The sequence below is a fragment of the Phalacrocorax carbo genome, chromosome 7, assembly GCF_963921805.1.
Source record: "Phalacrocorax carbo chromosome 7, bPhaCar2.1, whole genome shotgun sequence".
NCBI classification, from domain to species: domain Eukaryota; kingdom Metazoa; phylum Chordata; class Aves; order Suliformes; family Phalacrocoracidae; genus Phalacrocorax; species Phalacrocorax carbo.
This window is the reverse complement of record NC_087519.1, coordinates 1206995-1228403: the sequence shown is the minus strand read 5'-3', so window position 1 is coordinate 1228403 and position 21409 is coordinate 1206995. Positions and strand designations below refer to the sequence as shown.

General features: G+C 58.1%; 1 protein-coding gene across 2 annotated transcripts in view; it reads left to right on the top strand.

The window, feature by feature from the left end:
- ADAMTS7 (ADAM metallopeptidase with thrombospondin type 1 motif 7) overlaps window positions 1–21409 on the top strand; it is a 52041-nt gene that overhangs the window by 14516 nt on the left and 16116 nt on the right. The window contains exons 9-20 of one of the 2 annotated variants that reach the window (XM_064455973.1): window positions 1322–1466; window positions 1631–1723; window positions 2607–2752; window positions 5595–5764; window positions 6001–6134; window positions 8127–8247; window positions 8802–9046; window positions 12393–12534; window positions 15283–15409; window positions 15955–16168; window positions 19246–20990; window positions 21021–21111. In XM_064455973.1, the coding sequence (XP_064312043.1) occupies window positions 1322–1466; window positions 1631–1723; window positions 2607–2752; window positions 5595–5764; window positions 6001–6134; window positions 8127–8247; window positions 8802–9046; window positions 12393–12534; window positions 15283–15409; window positions 15955–16168; window positions 19246–20990; window positions 21021–21111 (3373 nt within the window). Of the gene's footprint in view, window positions 1–1321; window positions 1467–1630; window positions 1724–2606; window positions 2753–5594; window positions 5765–6000; window positions 6135–8126; window positions 8248–8801; window positions 9047–12392; window positions 12535–15282; window positions 15410–15954; window positions 16169–19245; window positions 21112–21409 lie in introns of both variants that reach the window. The other variant, XM_064455972.1, reaches the window with a different exon arrangement.

The window sequence follows — 21409 nt, the reverse complement described above, 5'->3', positions numbered from 1 at the left end:
CGCAGCGACCCTTCCCTCCCCGCAGACCTGGGAGAGGCAGGAGGGCCCAGCTGTTGTGGCCTTGGGAACAGAGGCTGCTGAAAGCAACCTATTTACTGATTTTTTTTTTTTCCAATATGGAAGCTGCTTATAAAAATATATATAGCTGGTATTTTAAAGGGCTGTCTCCAGCCAAGTGAGTGGTTTGCAGGTGTCCAGCGTGGACCTCACTGGGGTGGGATGGGAAAGGGAGGAGGGGGTGCCAGTTCTGCCAGGCATCACCCCATGGCACTGCGGGCACCCCAAAGTAGGAGCTCTCCCATGCTGCTGGCGCTTGTTTCTGTGTTGCTGGTTTGGGTTAAAAAGGAATCTTGTTTCAAGTTAATTGAGACCTGTTCCCAATCACAACAAGCTGAAGTAATCTAATCTGCTGAGAAACTCTCACCGGAGACTTTGCCTTGCTGGAAACAAGTTTGTTTAAATCAACACTGAAAGCTAAACTGGTGACAACTTCTTGTGTGTTTGTGAAGTATCGTAGCAAAGGCACTCGGAGCAGAGAGGCGGCCAGGAACGTCCCTCGTGGCTCCCGCAGCCTGGCTGCCTGCCACCGGCCGCCTTGACGGCTCGGTTTTGGTATCTCTTTTCTAAAGACGTCCTGCCCAGCACAGTCTGAGCGTTGTTCGTAGCAGCAAATATGAGGGCGACTGCGTTTTGCTGCTGACAATCTACTTTATTTCTATTACCAGGGCATTGAGACGCGGGTTGCGGTGTCTGTGGGGACGTTTCTGGGGTCAGCGCAATGTATGAACACAGGGACAGCATCTGTTTCTCGGGAATGAAGTGTTTGTTCAATGAAAGCCTTCACCTTGAATGGCGAAAGCGGTGTCCTGACTGAGGACTCAGCTGATGACCTGTTCACAAAGCAAAAACCCAGGGGATTATTCCCAGGGAAAATGAGATTTCTGGCTTTCTGTTGGGGCACAAGGGCATCTTGGGGGAAAGGGGGAGCGTGCAAGGCACCAGCCCAGCAGCTGCACAGAGAAGCCCCTGCTGCCTTTTCCCCTTTGCCTTCCCTATAGCCCACCGTGCGCGGGGGCCACAGGGCGATCGCTCTGGGAGCGGGCACCCACCCCGAAAAGCAGGTACCCGCACGTGCCCCTCCACATGCTGGAACAGCTCCAGGGTCGATGGGACAGCCAGGGTCATGTCAGCGAGAAGCGCTAATTGCTTCTCATCGTGGTGGGGCATTAATGAGCTGTTTGGTCACTCCGTGAGCAGCTGCTGGAGCGTTGTTCGGGTCTGCCGGGTCGGTGGTGATGCCGCTCTGACTTCTCTCTTTCAGCCGAGGCTGGGGGCTGTGCCTGGATGATCCCCCTGCCCGGGAGGTGCTGGACTACCCCTTGGTGCCCCCGGGCGTCCTCTACGATGTGGGCCACCAGTGCCGGCTGCAGTACGGCGCCTACTCCACCTTCTGCGATGACATGGACGTAAGCCAGGGTGTCCCCCGACATAACACGGGCTCGTGCGGCTCCGAGGGGCTCTCTGGGGGCGGGGGGCGTTGCACGGGGCGATCCTCTCCCTCCAAGTTAAGTTTGTGCCGATGGGTTGGCTGGTGCAGTAACCGTGTCCTGCGCAACTGTGTTTTCTGCAGAGCGTCTGCAACACGCTGTGGTGCACGGTGGGGAACACGTGCCACTCCAAGCTGGACGCTGCCGTCGACGGCACGGCGTGTGGGGAGAACAAGGTAATGGGGAGCAGTCCCCTCCGCGGCTGCAGGGACCGCTTGTCCTGCGCACAGGGGAGTCTCACAGGCTCGGGCCCACGGGGACGGGCTCGGCTCCCTGCCCTCGCTCCGGCCAAACACCCACCACTGCCGGGGAGGGACTGCCTTCAGTGAAGCAGAAAATGCCTTAAGGTGAAACCCAGAGTGAATAACCGTGGCAGGAGAGCACGAGGCTTGTTTTGCTCTCCGTCTGCTGCGGTGGTGGATGCTTGCCTCTGGGACCTGCACCCTCGCAGGGAAGGCACCTCTCCCCGCTCGGGGGTCCGGCAGCGCCGCGGCAGCTCGGTGGGTGCTGCACCGGGCACGGGGTGCAGAGGGGACCCGCTGTCTGCAGCCAGCTCCGGTCACCCTTGCTTGGGTGACATACCAGAACAGGGTTTTCCTGCTCAAGGTAGCATAAAACTATAGAGTTATAGAAATATTTGTAGGCATCTCTCCTTGCTAGGTTTAGTGTCACCTCCCAAAGCCCTGGCCCCAGAGCACTGCGGATGACCCCGGCCTTAGGCGCCACTGCCAGCAAAACCTCCCGCCGTGCCTTTGTCCGTGGCTAAGCCTCACTGACTCTTCCCTCTGGGCTGAGATCAGGCTATGAATCCCCTCGCTGAGGGGTCTCGGTGGAGGTTTGGCTATGTTGCCTCGGACAAATCCTCAAACAGCCCAACATCTCTGAGTTTCCCATCGCGTAGAGGTGCACCGGGCTCTGGCAGAGCTCAGCTGACCCCCGAGGACCTCTGTGGGAGCAAAGCGTGGATTTTCACGGGGCGATACGGGTGTTCTCTGACTCAACATCAATTACTGCATCCTTAAACCTTCTTTCCTCTCCTTCTGGCCCGTCCCTTTGCAGTGGTGCTTCAACGGCGAGTGCGTGCCCGTGGGGTACCGTCCAGACGCGATCGACGGCGGCTGGGCCTCGTGGAGCTCGTGGGCTGCCTGCTCGCGCAGCTGCGGCGCGGGCGTGCAGAGCGCCGAGAGGCAGTGCAGCAGCCCCACGTAAGCGAGCGCTTGCACCCCCGGAGCTCACCCGGGCCCCATTTCGGAGAGGAACCCAATGCTTCCTTATCGCCCCATAAAGCCAGAGACCATCATCTGGCCAGCGCGGTCCTGCCCCTGCCTGCACTGCAGGGCAAAACTGTGCCGTTATGCAGTTCCCTGTCTGAACAACGTGCTTTTGAAACGCTCGGGGGATTCACTCCACAGGGTTATCCAGCTGGCTGGGCAGCGAAAGCTTCTGGAGGGGCAGAGTTTGCTCGGTCTCCTTCCACAGATAAGTTGTTCCCACTCGGTGCAGGCAGAGAGCAGTTGAATATGACTCAAACAAAGAGCAAAGACTCCACGCTTGTAGCTGTAAAACATATCCTGTGTCCTTTAAAGACAGAAAAGAAAACCAGGTGTTCTTTGAGCCTGATTCAGAGTTGTTTTGAAAAATCCGGCAGCTGTTTATCACCCCATTGCTTTCCATGAGCAATTTCTGATCTGTGCCCGGCGGGAGGCTGCCTCCTCCCAGCCCGCCGGTGCCGCAGCCAGCGCTGGCTCTTACCTGGAAGCATCCAGCACTGACGGAGGAGCAGCCTAGTCCATCCCGTGGTTTCTGGGCTGGCCCATCCGCTCCCCACATGTCCCCTTGGTCACCAAATCGCTCTTGGATTGGATTCAACCAAAGCCCCTGGCTTGCCCAGGTGTGAGAGCACCCGGGGACGGGGAGAGAAAAGGGCTTTGTGAGCAGCGTTCCAGAAGCAGTCGCTTTTCAATGGCTTGAGGAGATCTGAAAGCTACAGGAGCGGGCTCTGTAACGAGCCTGGATGTGCTTTCTGCCCAGCTTCTTCCCTGGGCATGTTGTTTTTAGCACATGCTATTGAGCTGTTTAAAGAAGTGCTGTGTAATCTCGGTCCCAGGTCAAGAGCTGGGTTTGTGTTTGACATGAGTTTTGTGGCAGAAGTGCAATTGTAGTTTATGGAGTGTTTTAAACACAGCTGCAGATGGGCAGGAGAACAAGCGCTGGAAAAGCAGGAGAATTTCCCCGGGCAGTTGTTTGCTTTGGCCACCGTAGGTAAATCTTCAGCTTTGCCTTTTGGATGGAGCGAACAAATGTGAGCACTGGGCAGTCCTCCTCCCGCAGGCATTTCCTCGGGGCAGGGTATGTAAGCACAACCCTAAAATAATAATTAATTTTATTCCCTTCAGCAAAGTGTGCCCAGACTTAACTGATCAGGGGAAAAGTAATTTTCATGAGGTTGTGGGGATGTTGGCCATGGAGTGTGCTGTGAGCAAAGGAAAAGGCAAGCGTCAGGATGGTGGCAGTATTTTGAGAGTCTGTTGGCATCTGAGAAAAGCCTCTTGTTGCTTTTATAGTCCCTCTTACTTTAAAAAGTCCAGCAGCAGCTTTGCTGTTCCCTTGGGCAGTAGGGGAGCAGAGTCGGGATGGAGAGATGATCCAGGAGAGGAGACCCCAGGAGAGAGCACAGCATCCCAGGCGGGAAGGAGAGCAGCTTCTCCGGAGCAGCTGCGGAGCAGGCTCCTGGCTGGCCTGGCTCACAGGAGCGCTGGCATCCCGTCAGCCGTGGTGGCTGGGGTGATGAAGGAGATGTTTTACGCCTGGGGAAGGGTGCCCGGCTGCAGCTGCAGAAGGTGGAGGGGCTTCAGATATGACTTTAGTTGTTTTTATAACATCATACACTATAAAACTGGCCATATTGGCAACATTAAGGAGAGACTAAGAGGGGCAAGACCCAAGATGCAGCTCATCCAGCTTGAGAGCCGTCACTCAGCAAAAGCTGCCTTTGGTCCGTGGTCTCACCCTGCGCGGTCCTGCAGGGCAGCCCGGCAGCCGCAGCAGGGACCTGGGGCAGGGAGGACCTGGAGAAGGCTGACAGTGTTGGGGTTGTGCAGCCGGGGAAGGGGAGGCTGCGGGGAGACCTTATTGCGACCTTCCAGTGCTTGAAGGGGGGCTGTAGGAAGGATGGGGTAGCCTCTTTAGCAAGGCCTGCTGTGACAGGACAAGGGGGGATGGCTTTAAACTAAAGGAGGGGAGATTTAGACCGGATATAAGGAAAAAATTTTTTATGCTAAGGGTGGTGAAACCCTGGCCCAGTTTGCCCAGAGAGACCGTAGATGCCCCATACCTGGAAACATCCAAGGTCAGGCTGGACGGGGCTCTGAGCAACCTGGTCTAGTTGAAGATGTCCCTGCTCACTGCAGGGGGTTGGGCTGGATGGGCTCTGAAGGTCCCTTCCAACCCAAACCAATCCATGATTCTATAAGGAGGACGTGGGCCATGGTTTCCACGTGTTTCAAAAGCCCGCTCTGCGAAGCGGGGGTCCTTCGGGAGCAGCCGTTGGGTTCGTGGCCAGCTTCCGTACCCGAACGTCGCAGCGGAGCGATCTGTGTGGGTTCTAACTGGGAGAGCTCCCCGCTGACTCCGGGCGGGCTCAGGCTTGAACCAACCTTATGAGATCAAACCTTAGCAGCAGGTACAAAACCGCTCTTCCTTAGCTGTGAATAAAAAGGGAGTTTCCTCTCGTGTGTGGTAGGTGTTCGTTTGACAGGACATAGGATAACAGGTTTGAACTGAAAGAGGGTAGATTTAGATTGGACATAAGGAAGATATATTTTTTACTATGAGGGTGGTGAGGTGCTGGCACAGGCTGCCCAGAGAAGCTGGGGATGCCCCATCCCTGCAAGCGTTCAAGGCCAGGCTGGACGGGGCTTTGAGCAACCTGGTCTAGTGGAAGGTGTCCCTGGTAGGGGGGTTGGACTGGATGATCTTTAAGGTCCCTTCCAACCCAAACCCTTCTGTGATTTCTGTGATTTTTCCCTTTTTCCCCGCCGCGGACAGGCCGAAGTACGGGGGCAGGTACTGCCTGGGGGAGCGGAAGCGGTTCCGGATTTGCAACGTGAGGCCGTGTCCCCTCGACAAGCCCTCCTTCCGCCAGGTCCAGTGCAGCCAGTTCAACCCCATGCTCTACAAAGGGAAACTCTACAGGTGGACGCCGGTGCCCAACAACAGTGAGTCAAAGGCAAAGCCTGCTGCCGCGTTTCTGCCTGCAGCCCCAATGAAAATCCTGAAACACGGTGTTGCTAACGGCCTGATTTTGCTGTTCGTGTCTGTAAGATTTGCCTTGCAGCATGTTTATGCCGTATTTTAAATTATGGCTGGGCTTGCAGGATTAATTTATGTTTTCGGAGATGGTTACGTGGCCCCCAGCTGCTCGGGTTTAGTTTCTGCCTGTTGGGCTCCCCAGTTAACCCCTGCGAGCTGCATTGCCGGCCAGAGAACGAATACTTTGCAGAAAAGCTGCGGGACGCCGTCATCGACGGGACGCCGTGCTACGAGATGAACGCCAGCCGCGACATGTGCATCAACGGCATCTGCAAGGTGGGTGCCGCGCCGGGGCCCTGTGGGGAGGGAGCCCGAGGACCCCCCGTGCTCGGGGAAATGCAGGTGGGCGCCGTGACCCATCCCTTAGGTGAGCCCTGTCCCCCCTCTCGCATGCACCAGCGGGCTGAGCTTACTCATCTCGTTATTCGCCGCTCAGAAAGCTTTCCTTTTTCCACGAGGTACGTGGTACGGCTGTATTTCAGCATCGGTGCTGGCTTCAAGGAAATAGAGCACAAAACCAAGGAAATAAAAGAACAGTTTGACAGTAAGGTCGGGGATGTGAAAGGGTGCGTAGAGAGGACGCCCAGCCCAGCCCTGGACCCGGTGCTGGCAGCTGCGGGTCTCACCTGCAGCAATGGAGATGCTTCCCCCGGCTTGGCAGCCTGTCCCAGCGCTGGGATTTGTTCTTCCTTTTGGGTGGTTATTTTAATTTCCTGGAAGCTCCCTACAAATGAGCTGTGATGCGCAGCAGCGTTGCTCTGGCTGCTCCCTGGGGAGGGCAGCTCCCAGCGCGGGAGGCACAGGAATCCAGTGGAGATGGCGTGGTCGGTGCTTTGAATCACCTGGGAGATGCCAGCGTGGCTGGGGAGGCTTTGCCGAGCTGTGCCCCGGGTCCTCCAGCCGCCTTCGGTGGCAGCGAGCCGGTCCCTTCATCCACACCTTCCCTTTCCCCAGGGACGTGGTCCTGAGGCTTAGGATTGAGTAAGCACACATGCAGGACATGGGATTTCTGTTAAATTAGGGGATGGGTGGTGATGTGAGCTGCCGTGGTCTGTGGGGCAGATTCCAGCCATGGGATGTACCAGAGCCGCGCTGCTGCAAAGCCGATGGCCGTGTGTCACCAGGGCCACGCACAAGCCGGCAGGACACGGGCGGGTCTGCCGTGGTGCCCGGTACAGACGCTCTCTGAAACGCTTCTTAGAAAAATAGGCTTTCTAGAAAAGAGCCTTTTTGGACGGCGCAAAGAGCAGCAGGAAAGAGGGAAAATAATCAGTCAAGGAGTTTCTTTGCAGCCTCTTATATAAAAACCATTAGTGGAAACATCCCCCCCTCGCTGGCCATGCTGCTGGCAGACGCGGGCGGGGGACCGACGGCAACTGGAGGCTTTGGGAAGGTTCCGTTTCCTCCTGTAATAGGCTGTCGGTTGGTTCAAAGGCCGCGGCGTGCCAAGGCACGGGCTGGAGGGACAGCGCAGGGGTCATGGTTTTCACTTGGCGCCTACAACAGGGTGCGATCCAGCAGCTCGCAGCAGATGACAGCACGCTTAGCCAGAGCTTGCTGCAAACAAAATCCTCGTCGCTGCTGAGCCTGCTGCTGGCTGCAACACCAGAGTTAAACCTGGCTCACTGCAGGCTATCGCAGTAGCCTAAACAGTGCTGCTTCTGCTCTAGGTGTGCGCCCGTGGCTCCTGGGCACCTCCTCGGGCAGCGAAGGCTGAAGGCTCCTCACTGGCGCAGGACCCAGTGGGTCCCTTTGGGGTCTTGGCTGTGGCTTTTATGGTGCAAAATCACAGGGAGTCTCTCGCTCTGCACAGGTCAAGCAATTTGGCGTGAGGTGTGGAGAGCTTCAGCAGAATATAAAGTTTTCAGGAAGTGTTTTGAAACAAGACTAGCAGGGCTATGGACCAAGGGGCTTTCCCGGCTTGGCTCGGTGTGTAACATATGCTGACAGGCTTTGCTGCCCAGGGACTCGGGTAGGAAAAGCTAAAAGTGAGGTGTGGGTTGTGTTCCTTGTGTATGAAGAGGAGAGAGAGCAGGACCACAAGGTTATGTTAGAGAAACCCGTACTGCAGCCGAGGCGTCTGTATTGCTGCCCATCCTGCAAAAAGGCGGCAGCTCGCCCCGCTCTCCCGTCCGCGTTCCTTATTTCCCAGGATTAGGACCATTGTGTCTCCCCCCGGTTCCTCCCGCGTCGGCAGCCGATGGCGCGGTGCGAGGCTGGGAGCGGGCAGGGGTGCAGGCACGGGCGACTGACGGGGTTGCCTTGCAGAACGTGGGCTGCGACTACGAGATCGACTCCAACGCGGTGGAGGACCGGTGCGGCGTGTGCCACGGGGACGGCTCCACCTGCCACACCATCAAGAAGACCTTCGAGGACAGCGAGGGGCTGGGTAAGGGCGCTCGGCTCCATCCCCAAACACCAGGTGCATGTTCCACTCAGAGCCAGGCTCGCTGCTGCTCGTTTGCGGTGAGGTGTTTAACCACGTCTTGTCGAGCTGGATGGGATAAGACCCGAGTGGCAGCACGGGGAGACGTGGCGCTGCCCTTCCACTTCTTGGTCCGCGGAAGGAAAATATCCCCTTACTGCTTTTGCGTCTAAAGGCCTGAAAACAAATCTGTGCACGCTCGAGCCCGTTTGGAGAGGTTAAAGGGGATTTTGTGGGTTGCAAGGACATGTGGAAAGTGCGGTAAATGCCTTGCCAGCGCCCGTACAGGAAACATCTCCCTCTGCAATGGGCTCTCCCAGCAGGGAACGCAGCTGGGCTCAGTGCAAGGTGGGGTTTGGCGCCTGCTGGTGCCTTACAGAGAGGTGACAATTGCCACGACGCTGGCACCCGAGGGGCACTGGCACCCACCCGAGGGGCACTAGCACCCAACTGAGGGCATGGATTGTCTCTGCCACGTCTTCAGCTCCCCTGAGAGTGATGCTTGGCTCCATTCCCAGGTTACGTCGATATTGGGATTATCCCCGTGGGAGCCCGGGAGATCCGGATTGAAGAAGTCGCAGAAGCCGGCAATTTCCTGGCGCTGCGGAGCGAGGACCCGGAGAAGTATTTCCTGAACGGCGGCTGGACCATCCAGTGGAACGGGGACTACAGGGTGGCAGGGACCACCTTCACCTACAAGAGGACAGGGAACTGGGAGAACCTCACCTCCCCGGGGCCCACCGTGGAGCCCGTGTGGATCCAGGTACAGCCCCGGCTCTGCTGGTGGTCGGGGTGCAGGGCGGGGAGGGCAGGGGGACGGAGCTGCCGGCTCTCCTGCTTCCCCAAGTGGGGCTGAGCTGCCGTGGTCTGTCCGGGCGCTTCCCTGCCATCCGAGGGATGGGGCCGCATTTCTCCAGGAGCCAGCGTTGGGAGCTGCCGGCCTGGGGAGCGTTTCCAGCCCACACTGCTTCCAGCTGAGCCTCGCCCCCTTTGCGACATTCCTCAAAATATTTACACAGCAGCAAAAGCATGAGGAGAAAGAGCCCCTTTTCTGAGGCCTTTCCCATATCTTATCAAGAGCAGGGGAAGAGCCTGTGGTGCTCCTGGCAGGGCTGGAGCAGCCGGTGAGAGCCGTCACGGTGCTGTGTGCGGTGGCAGAGGGTGGCCCACCATCATTTGAAATCCTCCAAAAAAAAGAGAAATGTCAAGTTCTACTCTTTTTTACATGTGGGAGTTTCCATAAAGGTACTTCCCTCCCCAGAATAAGTTGTTATTTTTCATCAGACCCCGAGGCTTTGAGGAGGCAAGTCCCATCACGGAGCGATGCTGCCTGGCATCAGCCGTGGCCCCCAGGGCAGGGGAGGGCACATGGGACCTGCCACTCTGCCTGCCTGGGTTGGGGCAGGAGAGCTTACAATTAACCACACAGTCCAAAACAAAAAACAACCCAATTATACTTTTTTTTTTTAAAAAAAGTGGCATTGCAGCAGCGTGTTTCCAGGATGGCAGAGTTGCAGGCAGGAGAGCATCTGCCCATCTCCTCCTCCCATCAGGTGTTGCCTCCAGCAGACAGCCTTTGTGCAGAGCAGGCACTGGGGAGCAGATAGTGAAATTCAGGGGTTATTTATTTCTGTGTGAACTTGCTCACCCCAACAGTCCTTTTACCTCCGGGTCGGCAGGAGAGCCCCTGTCTTTGCCCCCACCGTGGGAGCGCGCGTTTGCTTCTCTGCAGCTGTGAGGTTGCTCATGGTTTCTGAAAGCAAATTTGCTTCCGCAAGCTTGCGCAGCCGCCCAGGGGCTGGTCCTGCTCCGAGCCCCTTCCCTTCTCAAATTCCCCCCTGGTGCATCCTGCAAATGCATTTAATATGAGCCCAACTCGACCGCTGTTAATCCCCTCCTCCGCTGCAGCAGCGGCAGCTCTGGGGCTTATCTGGAAATTGCCTTATTTTGCAAACCAATCCCACTCTATTAATTTTCACCTGGATTCCATGGAAAAGAGCTGCCGGGGGGATTACTTTTCAGCACAGCTTTATATTTTAGCAAGCTTTGCACGGCTTTGCAGGGGTTATAACCGTCGGAGGGGAGGGCGGGGGGAAGGCAGTGCGGTGCGGGGGGCTCGAGGCCGTCCCTGCCGGGCAGGTCCCTCGGGAGCTGCCCGCTGCTGCTGCCGCGTCTGGCTCTGCCGCTCCTTGCCCGGGAATGGCCGCAGGGTGGTCAGTAGTGAGGGATCTGCCAGGTAACGCAAAGCTGTCGGGAGCCAATGTCCTTGTGCCCGTGAGGCCACGCTTTCGCCCGGAGAAGCCGGTGGGAATCGTCCCACAGGCGATGGCACAGCCGGCACCGGGCTGAAATTCCTCGTGGTGCAAAGTGTGGCGCAGAGGCAGTGACCACCACGGGAGTACATCCCACAGACCCCCAGGAACCCCCCGGCAGCCCCGGCTCGGCCCGGTGCACTCTTCCCGAGCGTCAGCCTTTGCAGAGGCTCACCCTGAAGCCCGGCCACGCCGAGCAGCCAAAGTCTTCGCTTTTTGCCTTTCTTTCAGCAGAGGCTCAGAAAGAAATGTGAGCGGGATCGTGGGCTCGTCTGCCACCAAGCGCCGCTGTTAACGGGAACGCTGGCATGCTTGGCACCAGCAAATTGCTTTCTGGGATTCCTAACCTAATTAAAACCTTTTGACAAAAATGTTTCAGTATTTGTGAAGAGGTTTTAGAAGGACGCCCTCGCTCCTGCCAAAGCTCCAAGAACAACAAAGCTTTGGCAATAATGGGAGCACTTAGGCTAAGAAAAACAAGGTTAAACACCCAGCCTTTGCCGAGCGCTGGCGTGGGAGGTGCTTTGGGCAGGATTTGTGTCAACTGCAGGAGCTGCTTCGTGCATGTTGAGAGCAGCGGAAGCCTGTTTCGAGTGGGGAGCAACTAAGGAGATTCCTTCAGGCGCGTGTCACCGTCAGCCATCGCTGGCGTTTGCTGCTGGTGGCTCCCTCTGTTTGCCGCAGCCCGTCCTTCCACCGCACGAGTGGGGTGCCACACTGGGTGGGTGCACCCCCAGCCGCTCTGTGCGGGGCGCGGCAGGCTGCAGCCCCAGCGCAGTCGAGCCCCTCGCCTGCTGCAGCCCGAGGGGGCTGCAGTGGCAGGTTGGAGGTGCAAAGGGGGAAGGATGCAGGTAGCCAGCATCTCGAGCCGAGACGTGCTGCGGAGCTTCCCCGAGGGAGTTGCTGGAGCAGCTGCAGCTCTCTGGGACATGTGGAGGTGCGATCTGACTCCTCCTTTGTGGGGCTGGACTCCTTCTGCTGTCCCCTTCCCTTCCTGCTGCCACCATCCCAAAGGACAGGTCACTGACTGATGTTCACCGTCCCTCCGGGCCAGCCACCGTCAGTCCAGCACACGGGGCTGGGAGCAGTTAGAGCTCCCTCCCGTTGCAACATCCCTCGCTGAGAGTTCAGGGAGCGTGCTGGAGGGAGGCAGACGAGGCTCAGCATGCTCCCGGCGGCAGCGAGCAGGGGGTCTGGCCTTGCGGGCATGTGCTGCAGACCCGGGGCTGGGCTGGGGCAAATGCAAAACACATGCCCCAGCTCCGACTGCAGGGAAGGGGGCAGGGAAGGGGACATCTGGCCATCCGGGACCCTTCACCCTGCTGAATCTTAAGGTACTTGGATGGGGCTGCATTTGGCAGCAGGACTGGACAGGATTAACGGGAATCCTTCCAGGCTCTTCATCACAGGAGACATAAAACCAAAGCCCTGGTGGTTCTCAGTGCTCTCACTGTTATTTTTTATTATTACCTGACATTTCCACAAGCCCTACACTCTGAGCAGGGGCAGCTGGGGCAGCTCCTCTGCTCCTGCGCTGCTTCGGCCATTTGCTAATCCCATTCCCAAAATGGTCGTGTGCTGCTGCTGGGGTACAGCAGCTGGAACCATCACAGGCCAGCTGGCCAACAGACGGTGCGAGGGGAAAAATGCAGCCTTGGTACAGAGCTGGACGTGGAGTGATGTCTTTATGGCCGTGCTAGGCAGGTAGTTATCTCCCGAAAAGCCCCTGGGGTGCAATGGCCAGCCCGGACTGCTCTGCATTTGCCACCTCCCCGACCGCCTGTTGTCTCCCCACAGCTGCTGTTTCAGGAGACCAACCCCGGCGTGCGGTACCAGTACACCATCCAGCGCCCGGCCGACAGCGAGAACGAGATCGAGCAGGCAGAGTTCCTCTGGCGCTTCGGCTCCTGGACCACGTGCACTGCTACGTGCGGGACCGGTGAGTCCGGCTCCCGCGGGACCCCGGGGCTCGGCCGCCCGCGGGGAGGGAGCAGGGCAGGCAGAGCATCGCCGTACTGCGGGGGTGCCTTAGAAATTCCTGAGTCTTTGGTTTCAGGAGGTCTTGTGGGGGGGAAAAGGTGACATCTGCTGAGGTCACTGCCCTCCGGAGCCCCCGCCGCGCTCGCCTGCCGGACCCCATGCTTTATCAGAGCTTTGCTCGGTGTCCTGTTACCGGGTGCTCTTCTGTGTGAGGGTGATGGAGACAAAAGAGCTTCAGTGAAATCCAGGGGGTGTCGAGGGGCCGATCTCCCGCCTGGGGGGGCCTCTCCAGGGGCGATCATTTCCAGGGTTTTATGGAGAGCACAGGGGAGGGTGCCCAGCATGGGCAGAGCACTGGGATCCCCCGCTGCCCTGTGGTGTTGGACACTTGCTTCCCCCACTCCTGCCCCACTGCACCTGGCCAAGCATCTCGGGGGCCCCCGGGGCAGCTTTTGGGGTGGCCGATGGAGGGGGACGGTCCGAGCATGCCGCAAGGAGGCTGGGACCAGCAAGCTCTCCCTTGAGAGCGGCTGCCACCGAAAAAAAAGGGCGTTCAAGGACACTTGTACTTTCTAGGTAGCACAGAGTGCCCGGAGATGTTTTGTGCCTGTTCCTGGGAGATAAGTGTGGATTCCTGCTCGGAGCAGGAGGGTTGTGGGGCGGCACGAGCCAGTGGGGCATTTTACATACATTTGTGGTGAGAGCTCTTTGCTGTGGGTTGCACAGGCCCTGCAGCGTGGGGAGTCGAGGAGGAAGGGAGCTGAGGGCGCTTGCTTTTCTTTAAAACCAGCTTTCCTTTGCAAGGTTTGATTGCTTGGCTTCCAGAACAGAAGGGAAATACAGGAGCAAATCAGGCAGGAGCTGGGGGAAGGATGCTCACCCTGTCTGGCCACAGGCGAGTGGCTGGAGGAGGGCTGAGCCCCTCTCCTGTGAGCCGAGACATGGATCTGGGAGAGCTCAGGCTGAGCCTCTTCTGCAGGGACCAACTCCAGGGCCCCAGCCCCACCAGCCCCGTAAGCTCCCGAGCGCTTGAGCCAGAGCACGGCTCAGCAGCCTCAATCTCAGCTGATTGCAGTGGTTATTATTTACAGCTCTCCCAAGACATGGGTCAAGTACATGTTGCAAAAAGGACAAAAGCAGGCAGCGAGGTGGTATGTTGAGGGCAAGGTCATCCTGAAAAATGTCGCCCCGTGAGCGCTGCAGACCTGGGGCAGGAGGCTTCGGCAGGTGATTTATCCCCGAGCTGTGGCTGCGGCAGGAGGCTGCCAAAAAAGAGCTGTGCTGCTGTCCGTTGGCTCCCCGTTGGACATGGCCTCCCCGAAAGCCTCACAGTGGGGGTGTGCATAGAGCACACACGTGCTCTGGTGACTGGATGTGGTTTTAGGTGGTGCCAGGATGGTGCTGCCCCGCGGGCTGCAGCATCTCCACCGTTCACCGTCCTGCCCCTCCTGTGCTCCTCTGCGTGGCTTTGGCAGCCCCAGACAAACACATGGTGCGTCCTGCAGCACGGCTGCAGAGGCTTTTCACAACGGGAGAGGTGGGGAAAGGCTTTTCCCCCTGGCCAAGAGGTCCCTATGGCAGCAGGGTGTTTTCTGTGGAGCCTCCATTGGCTGCATCGCTATTAAATCCCATTAGGCAGCCTGTAGAAGGGCATTTTTCTGCATCTCTCTCATCTCACTGCTGACTGTCAAAGCTGTAGCATAGTAAAGGTTTTACTCCAGGGATTTCTGCTCAGCAGCTCGCCCAGCAATGCCTCTTGCATTGCCTGTGACCAAAGGACGCAGCCAGAGGCCACCAGGACCAAGCTGGGTCATTGCAGAAATCTGAGGGTGGGAGCCAGCAGAAGGGTGATGTTATTCCTGCTTTGAGCCCGTCTTGTCCCTGTGAGCCACTTGGAACAGAGACGGAGCACCAGGAGGGCGAGCAGAGACATCCCACGGAGTTTGCGAGGTTGAAGCAAGCTGTCTCTCCAAGTTTGGGGTCTGCCAACGGTTCAGGAGCAGTTGTCCTCACCTTGCCTTCTGTGGAAACTCTTGCCATTCCTTAGGTATTTCCTGACATCCCTAAACCCTGACAGAACAGGTATAATCCAGCAGCTTTTTCCTAAGGGAGAACAAGATTTGCTAATTCTTTCTGTGATCTGTTTTTGGCTTTCTGCGTGAGCAGCCCTGGACTCGGTCTTGTGGCAGGAGCCGAGGTTTGCCTTGTGCTGGACAGACAGACACTGTGTCCCACCAGCCCCAGGGAAGGGCTTTGGCTGTGGGCTGCTGCTTGTAATGCCCAGGAGCCCGTGTCCTGGCTGCACTGGTGTTGCTTTCCTCCATCCACCCACCCATCCATCCACCCATCCATCCACCCACCCAGTCCCAGGTGTCCCTGCTTTGCAGCTGTGTATCCAGGGTCATTTTCCAGCCCAGTTAAGCTCTGTAGGTCTCATCACACACATGTCAGGTTGAGACCAGGAGTCCAGCTCTGCTTTTCCCACCTGGGTACACTAGGAGCACTGGTGCCGTTGGGCTCCGTGAGGGCATCGGTACCTCAGCAGAGGTGGGCTCTTGACTTCCAGTTTCAGTGGCGGTTTCATTTTGTATCCCCTGTTTTTGGTGGCTCAAGCTTACCTCGGGGCCTCCTGTCGCCTGCTGGCGGAGGATGCTTGGTGGTTCGGTTTGATTTTCGCCTCGAGCCGAGCCCTTGCCTGTGTCCGCAGGGGTGCAGCGGCAGATCGTGCACTGCGTGGAGAAGCTGGCCGGCATCGTGGAGGAGCAGTACTGCGACGCGCTCACCCGCCCCGACGACCAGCAGAGGACATGCAGCGAGGAGCCCTGCCCGGCCAGGTCCGCTGGGATTCCCCTCGCTCCTCTGCAAAGCTGTAATCTCCAAAGTGCCCTAGCGGGGTGACCAGAGGCAGGGGGGCCTCGGTCGCTGCTGTGCCTGGATTGCACTGGGACACGTGCGGCTATTTGCACCCCCGGTTTTGCACGTCTCCTCTCCTTCGTACTTGAGAATGGGTCCCAGACCTTGCGTTGGTCCATGGGATCACATCCCATCCGTGGTTGCCCGACCCCGGCACTGCGTCGCCTGTCCGCAGATCACGAACCACATGGCGAGGCACCACCCTGGCAGGGTCCCTCGCTGACCCTCAGTCCGGGCGCCCTGACCTTGGGCTGTAACATAAGCGCAGTTGGGATCCTGATTCCCCCGGGACCCCAGGCCGGCTGCTGAAGCCCGCCTGCGCCTCTCGTACATCTCCTGGCCTCAAGCACCTCTCAGTGGCTAAAACCCACCACGCCGCAGCGCTCGGCGTGGCGGGGCACGGGACCGAGCCCGGCTCGCAGCCGCTCGCTCCGGCTGAGACGCTTCCCCTTCCGCGTGTCCGCAGGTGGTGGGTCGGCGAATGGCAGAAGTGCTCGGCCACCTGCGGCCCGTCGGGGCTGATGAAGAGGACGGTGCTCTGCATCCAGAGCGTGGGGCTGGACGAGCAGAGGGCCTTGCAGCAAGCAGACTGCCAGCACCTCTCCAAGCCAGATGCCACTGCGCCCTGTCACCGGGAGGTTCCCTGTCCCTCCCAGTGGGCCGTGGGGAACTGGTCCGAGGTGAGAAGGAGCGTCGGGGAGGTCCCAGTGTCTTGCAAAGCTGGTGGGAGCTAGGGACAAAGTGCCCCCGGACATCCTCAGCCTGCCCAAGCGTGATGGCTGTGCTCCTGCTTGCAGGGAAAATTCATGGATGTGTTTCTGTGGGCCCACGTTGTAACACCAGCTCACGTGGATGGGCATTTCGCGGCACGGGGAGGTCTCAGAGAGAGGAAGGAGCACTGAGCTGTTTGACTCTGCCCCATCCTCTCTGAAGGATGCTCCATGCTTGATTGCAAGGAGGGCAGAAACAAGAGGGTTTCAACCTTTCAGGTATTTTCCAGCACCACAAACCTTCCCCTTTGTTTAGGCAGAAGCCTTAAAGATAATTCTCGCCTGCTGAAGCAGGGTGTTAGAGGCAAGCCGGGGCCTGGATGCACCGTGCATGTGTGTGCTGGCTGGCGGGCATCTGCTCCCCGGCAGCGTGCCCTGGCGCCAGGGCGAAGCTGCCCCGGCCGTGCTGCAGGGGTGGGCACAGACCCCCTCAGCAGTGCTCCCAGGGAACAGGGTGGGGCATCACACATTTTTCAACCATTTTTTTTTAAAAGAGAAGGAGAGACCAAAAAACCCCCATATAAAAAAATGCCACGGTCTGTGGACACCCTGTGTAGTCTTTATTTATTTTTGTATTTCTGTGGGTCAGCTTAACCGCAGGTTGAGGGTTTTAACCAGAAAATTATAACTCCTAATTTAAGCAGTGGTTTCAGAATTTTTTCAGTGTGAAGACAAGTATCGGGAGAGAAATGAGAGAGCCTGGGAACAGAGCTTGTTGCTAAGAAACAAACGGAATAAAAACGCGAACAGAAAATTTGAAGGCTAAATGAGAGCTATTTAGAAATATTTTTCTAGGGGCCCACAAAAGCCACAATTGCAGGGCTGAGAAGGAAGGCCACAATAGTTTAAAGGGAAAATCATGAATTGCCCGCGGGTCTGTGGTGCTGACATCGGCGGGTCTGTGAGCCCAGGAAAAACGTGCTCGAGATCTTGAGATATCTGTAATTTTTCTGTCCTCCTTTCGCTTAAAGCAAGAGCCCTCCTTCTTCTCCGTTTCCACCACCAGCAGTAAGTAGAGAAAATTGAGGGGCTTGGAAGCTTCCCAGAAACGCGGTCCTCCTGTCCAGCAATAGTAATAGGGGGTTGTTGCATTTTTTTTGTGCTGGCAGACCCTCGGGCAGGGCAGCGCCCGCAAAGCCGAAGGGGTTATTTGCGGTTTGGGTAGCCCAACTAAGTGCATAAACACTGGGACTTCGTGTTTTCAGAAGGACCCTAAAGCAACGTATATCCAGCTCTATGGACTTCCCAAAGAAGCTATCGGTGCACTCAGAAGCGTTATTTGTTGTCTGTTAACACATGAGGGTCTGCATACAGGAGCGTCTGCCTGCTGCTGGCCGGAGCGCCTCCCAGCACACCGCCTGCTGTAATGCCTCCTGCGGTCGTGTGCTGGATGCTGAGCCCTCCTGCAAGCTCTGGGTGTTCCTCCACGAGGCTCCTAACAGCCATCGGTTCTTATCAGTGTCCCAGAGGCTTTCCTGATAACCGAGCCTCGGCAAATAATCCCCCTTCTCCCTGCAAGAGCTTCTATACTTGGTATTTTTCTCCTGGCTGGAGCTGGAGGCATTTCCCAAGAAATTTTAGCTTAGGGTGCACGCTGCAGGAGTAGACCTTTGTTTTCCTTGGTTTGGCTGTCCCCCGTGGAGAAGCAGCTTGCTTGCACCCCTCCTGCAGATGCTGATGTGTGGTAATGTTTTATTTCAGCAAGCTAGTGTAGCTGGGGGAAATGCCCGGCCGAGCGATGTTACGGACTGTCCCTGCTGCTGGGCGCAGTCCTCGGTCGCTTCTGCTCCTACGCGGCATTGCCCGGGAGACCCGGAGCTGGGGAAGCTGCAGCCGGCGTGCAGAGCTCGGCTCGGACGGGCGCCCTGGCCGCTGGGTCACCGTCTCCTCCGGACAGCCCCGCTCTGGGAGGGGGCGTCCCGCCGGGTGGGCACCCACCCGGGAGCCCACCAGGGCCGGCGAGGGGAGCGGGGCTGGTCCTGACGAGGCCTGAGCAAAGATGAGAAAGGCTCAAACTACAGGAGTATGTACTGTTCAAGGAGCACACCTCCGGCCAGCCCAGCCCAGCAGCTCTGCCTCTCCACCATAACCTCTTAATTTCCACGTGCTAGCGGCTGTGCATCAAACCCCTGCCCCAGCCCATCCGTTTTCATCCAAATAGCAGGGGTTTCAGCAGAAATCTCCTCTCTCGGGTTGGTTTGCCTTGCTGACCGTTTGTTCTTGGCAGGGTTGTATCAGGCACTTTGATGTACATGACTAACGCTCTGTGCATCTGTCACTGCAAACTGCAGCGGCCTGCGGCTTGTGCAGCCCACACATGATGTTAGTAGTGCTATGATTTACTTACCCAGCAGAAAATTTTGCTGTCCTTCTTTCCAGCTTGTGGGTTTCTTTTATACTGAACAACCTCAAAGAGACCATTATGGTGGAGGAGGGAGTGTCCTCAACAAAGTTCCTTATTGACCCTTGCTTTTTCCCTACTGGGACAACACCCATCTTGTTTTTCCCTGCTTCAAAAAATTCTTTTCTAGAAGAAAAGATGTAATTCATGGCAATAGGTCATAGAAGAGGGCTATTAGATCGTCTTACCCAATGCCCTTCACAATGTCCATCTCTCGGGAAAATTGTTTCTGGCTGGAGTGCAGGTCAAGGATCGCCCCGAGCAAAGCACCCTGCAGTACCAGCCCTGCACTGGGATGGACTTTAATGGGGACTCAGCCCCGGAGGTAGGCTGGGCCGGTAATAACACTGCTTACCAGTGTGACTGGTACCCCCTGCTCCCGACCTGTGGTACAGGGGACCCCATGCCCCAGCTGGGACCCTTCTCCCCGTGCCCAAAGCATCGCGGTGCATGGGACAGTCGAGCGCCCGCTTCGGTAGCTTGGAGGGGCGCGAGCACCGCCGCAGCCCCTTCCCCACTGCTCCTGCCGCACCCGGCCTCGCCCGCACTCCCGTCCCTGATGTTTGCATCTCTCTTCCTTTCCCAGTGCTCCGTGACGTGTGGGAACGGGACACAGAGGCGCCCTGTTCACTGCAGCAACAGCACCGGAGCCGCTTGTGACCCCGCAGAAAGACCCAGCTCGGAAACTATTTGCTCCTTGCTGCAGTGCCAGGAGAAATTAGACAACACCAACATGGACTGGTCTGGCAGTGGGTCCTCCAGCAGAGAGATATTTAATGAAATCCATTACATCCCCAGCAACCACATTGCTAAATTTAACCCCTTAATTCCAAATATTCCGGAGTCTAATGATGTCAATATCATCCCTGAGGAAGACTTCTCAACCAAGAAGGGAAATGTCTTTGTTGATGATTTTTACTACGATTATAATTTTATCAACTTCCATGAGGATCTGTCTTACTATCCCTTCACAGAGAAGGAGACCAAAGGCGAGGGGCATAAGCCAGAGCTGAGCACCAACGACGTGGAGGGGTCCCGTGAGATGCCTGCCGATGTCCTGCGCACTGTCAAGCCGGGAGCAGGAGCAAGTGAGGACCATCTGGTGACCAGCGAAGCAAATGCTTCTGCTGCTGTGCACAGCGAAGGAGAGACAGAGCCTGGGGGTTTAGCCATAAATGACCTCCTGAGTGTGGTCCCCGAGGATGCGGGGACAGCCGCTCCCAAATATGCCGTCCCTGACTTAATGGGTGAGGAGGACGGAGCGCTTGTGCCCGGCTCCGAGGACCACCCACCCACCCAGAGCACCACGAGTCATGATTCTGCAAACAGCCACGACCACCTGCCCCCAGATGAGCCTGGGGGAGCCGTGCCGACAAGGACCAGTCCTGGGCAGGATGCTCCAGCCCGCGGCCTCGCTCCCTGGGCTCCTTACCTGCCTGATCCCTCCCCGCCGCTGCCTGCTGGCAGGGGCAGCGCTGGCGCAGCCGATGCACCCAACAGTCTGGGAGAGCCGGGGAGCAGCGGCGAGGGGCATACGAGCACAGAGGGGCCAGGTAGCGCCAGCAGCGAGGAGCACGATGTGGCCGGCTCTGCAGGGAGAGGCCATGAAGACTCAAGGGAAATGGGTCTTGTCATCACCAGTAACGCTAACGGTGCTGCCCCCGAGACCAAGGAGCAGGAAGGGTGGGCAGAAATGCCGGAGAGGATGGCAGGCATGCACGCAGCACCGGCAGCCGACGAGCAAGCCCGTGGGACAGAGAGGGCAGAGCCTTCCTTCCCCACCCCGCAGGGACCAGGGGAGGAGATGGGAAGGAGTGCTGGCAGCACCCCTCCTGCCACGAGTCCCTATCCCGTGGGTGCTGACAGGGGCCCCGCGGGGCAGGCAGGGCACCAGCCAGAGCTCTTCACCCCCACGTCCCTGACCTCGGCCCCTTTGGTGGCCACTACAGCCTTTCCAACAGCGGTGTCCTTGTCCCCCGCCATGCCCGGGCCAGCCACCCAGCTCACCTCCAGCGGCCTCACCCAGCAAGAAGCTCTGGTGCCAGCTGTGCTCACGGCGCCGGCGCACAGCCCTCCCGCGCACCCAGCAGGAGCATCGCCCTCCGAGTCCCCCCCGGCATGGTGGACCGTGGGGGTGTCCCACCACCCGGAGCCGGCATCGCCCCGTGCACAGCAGACCTCCCACAGGGCCCCGCTCAGCAGCACCGCGCCAGGGGAGCGCTCGCCGTGGGCAGCCCCAGGGACGTTTGCTTTCAGCAATGGGGAGTATGAGTTATCCGAGCCCACTCCCACCCCCACACCGCTCTGGGAGAAGGAGGAGATGGAGAAGGAGGAGATGGAGAAGGAAGAGATGGAGAAGGAAGAGATGGAGAAGGAAGAGGCTTTGCTTCTGCAATCGACCACTGTGGCAGCCGCTGCAATCCCCAGCTGGGAGGTTGGGAACTGGAGCGAGGTACGTGTTGAGTCCCATTAAAAGTGTGATGTAGTTGGTTCGGAGGTGAGAGACCTGTCCCTCTCCCAGCTGGTCTCTGGAGCATGGCTCTTTGCATGCAAAACCCTCTGCGTGGCTCACACGCTCCCAGCTGCTGCTCCATCCCGCCCCGCTCCCTCGGGCACTGTCGGCTCCTCGCACCCTGCAATGCTCGGCACATTTGCAGCCAGCCCGCCTGCTGCCCTGGCACGCCTCCCTGCTCCAGGGGGGCTGGTTCCCCCGTGCATGGCGATCCCCATCGTGCAGGGAGGGTCCCGGG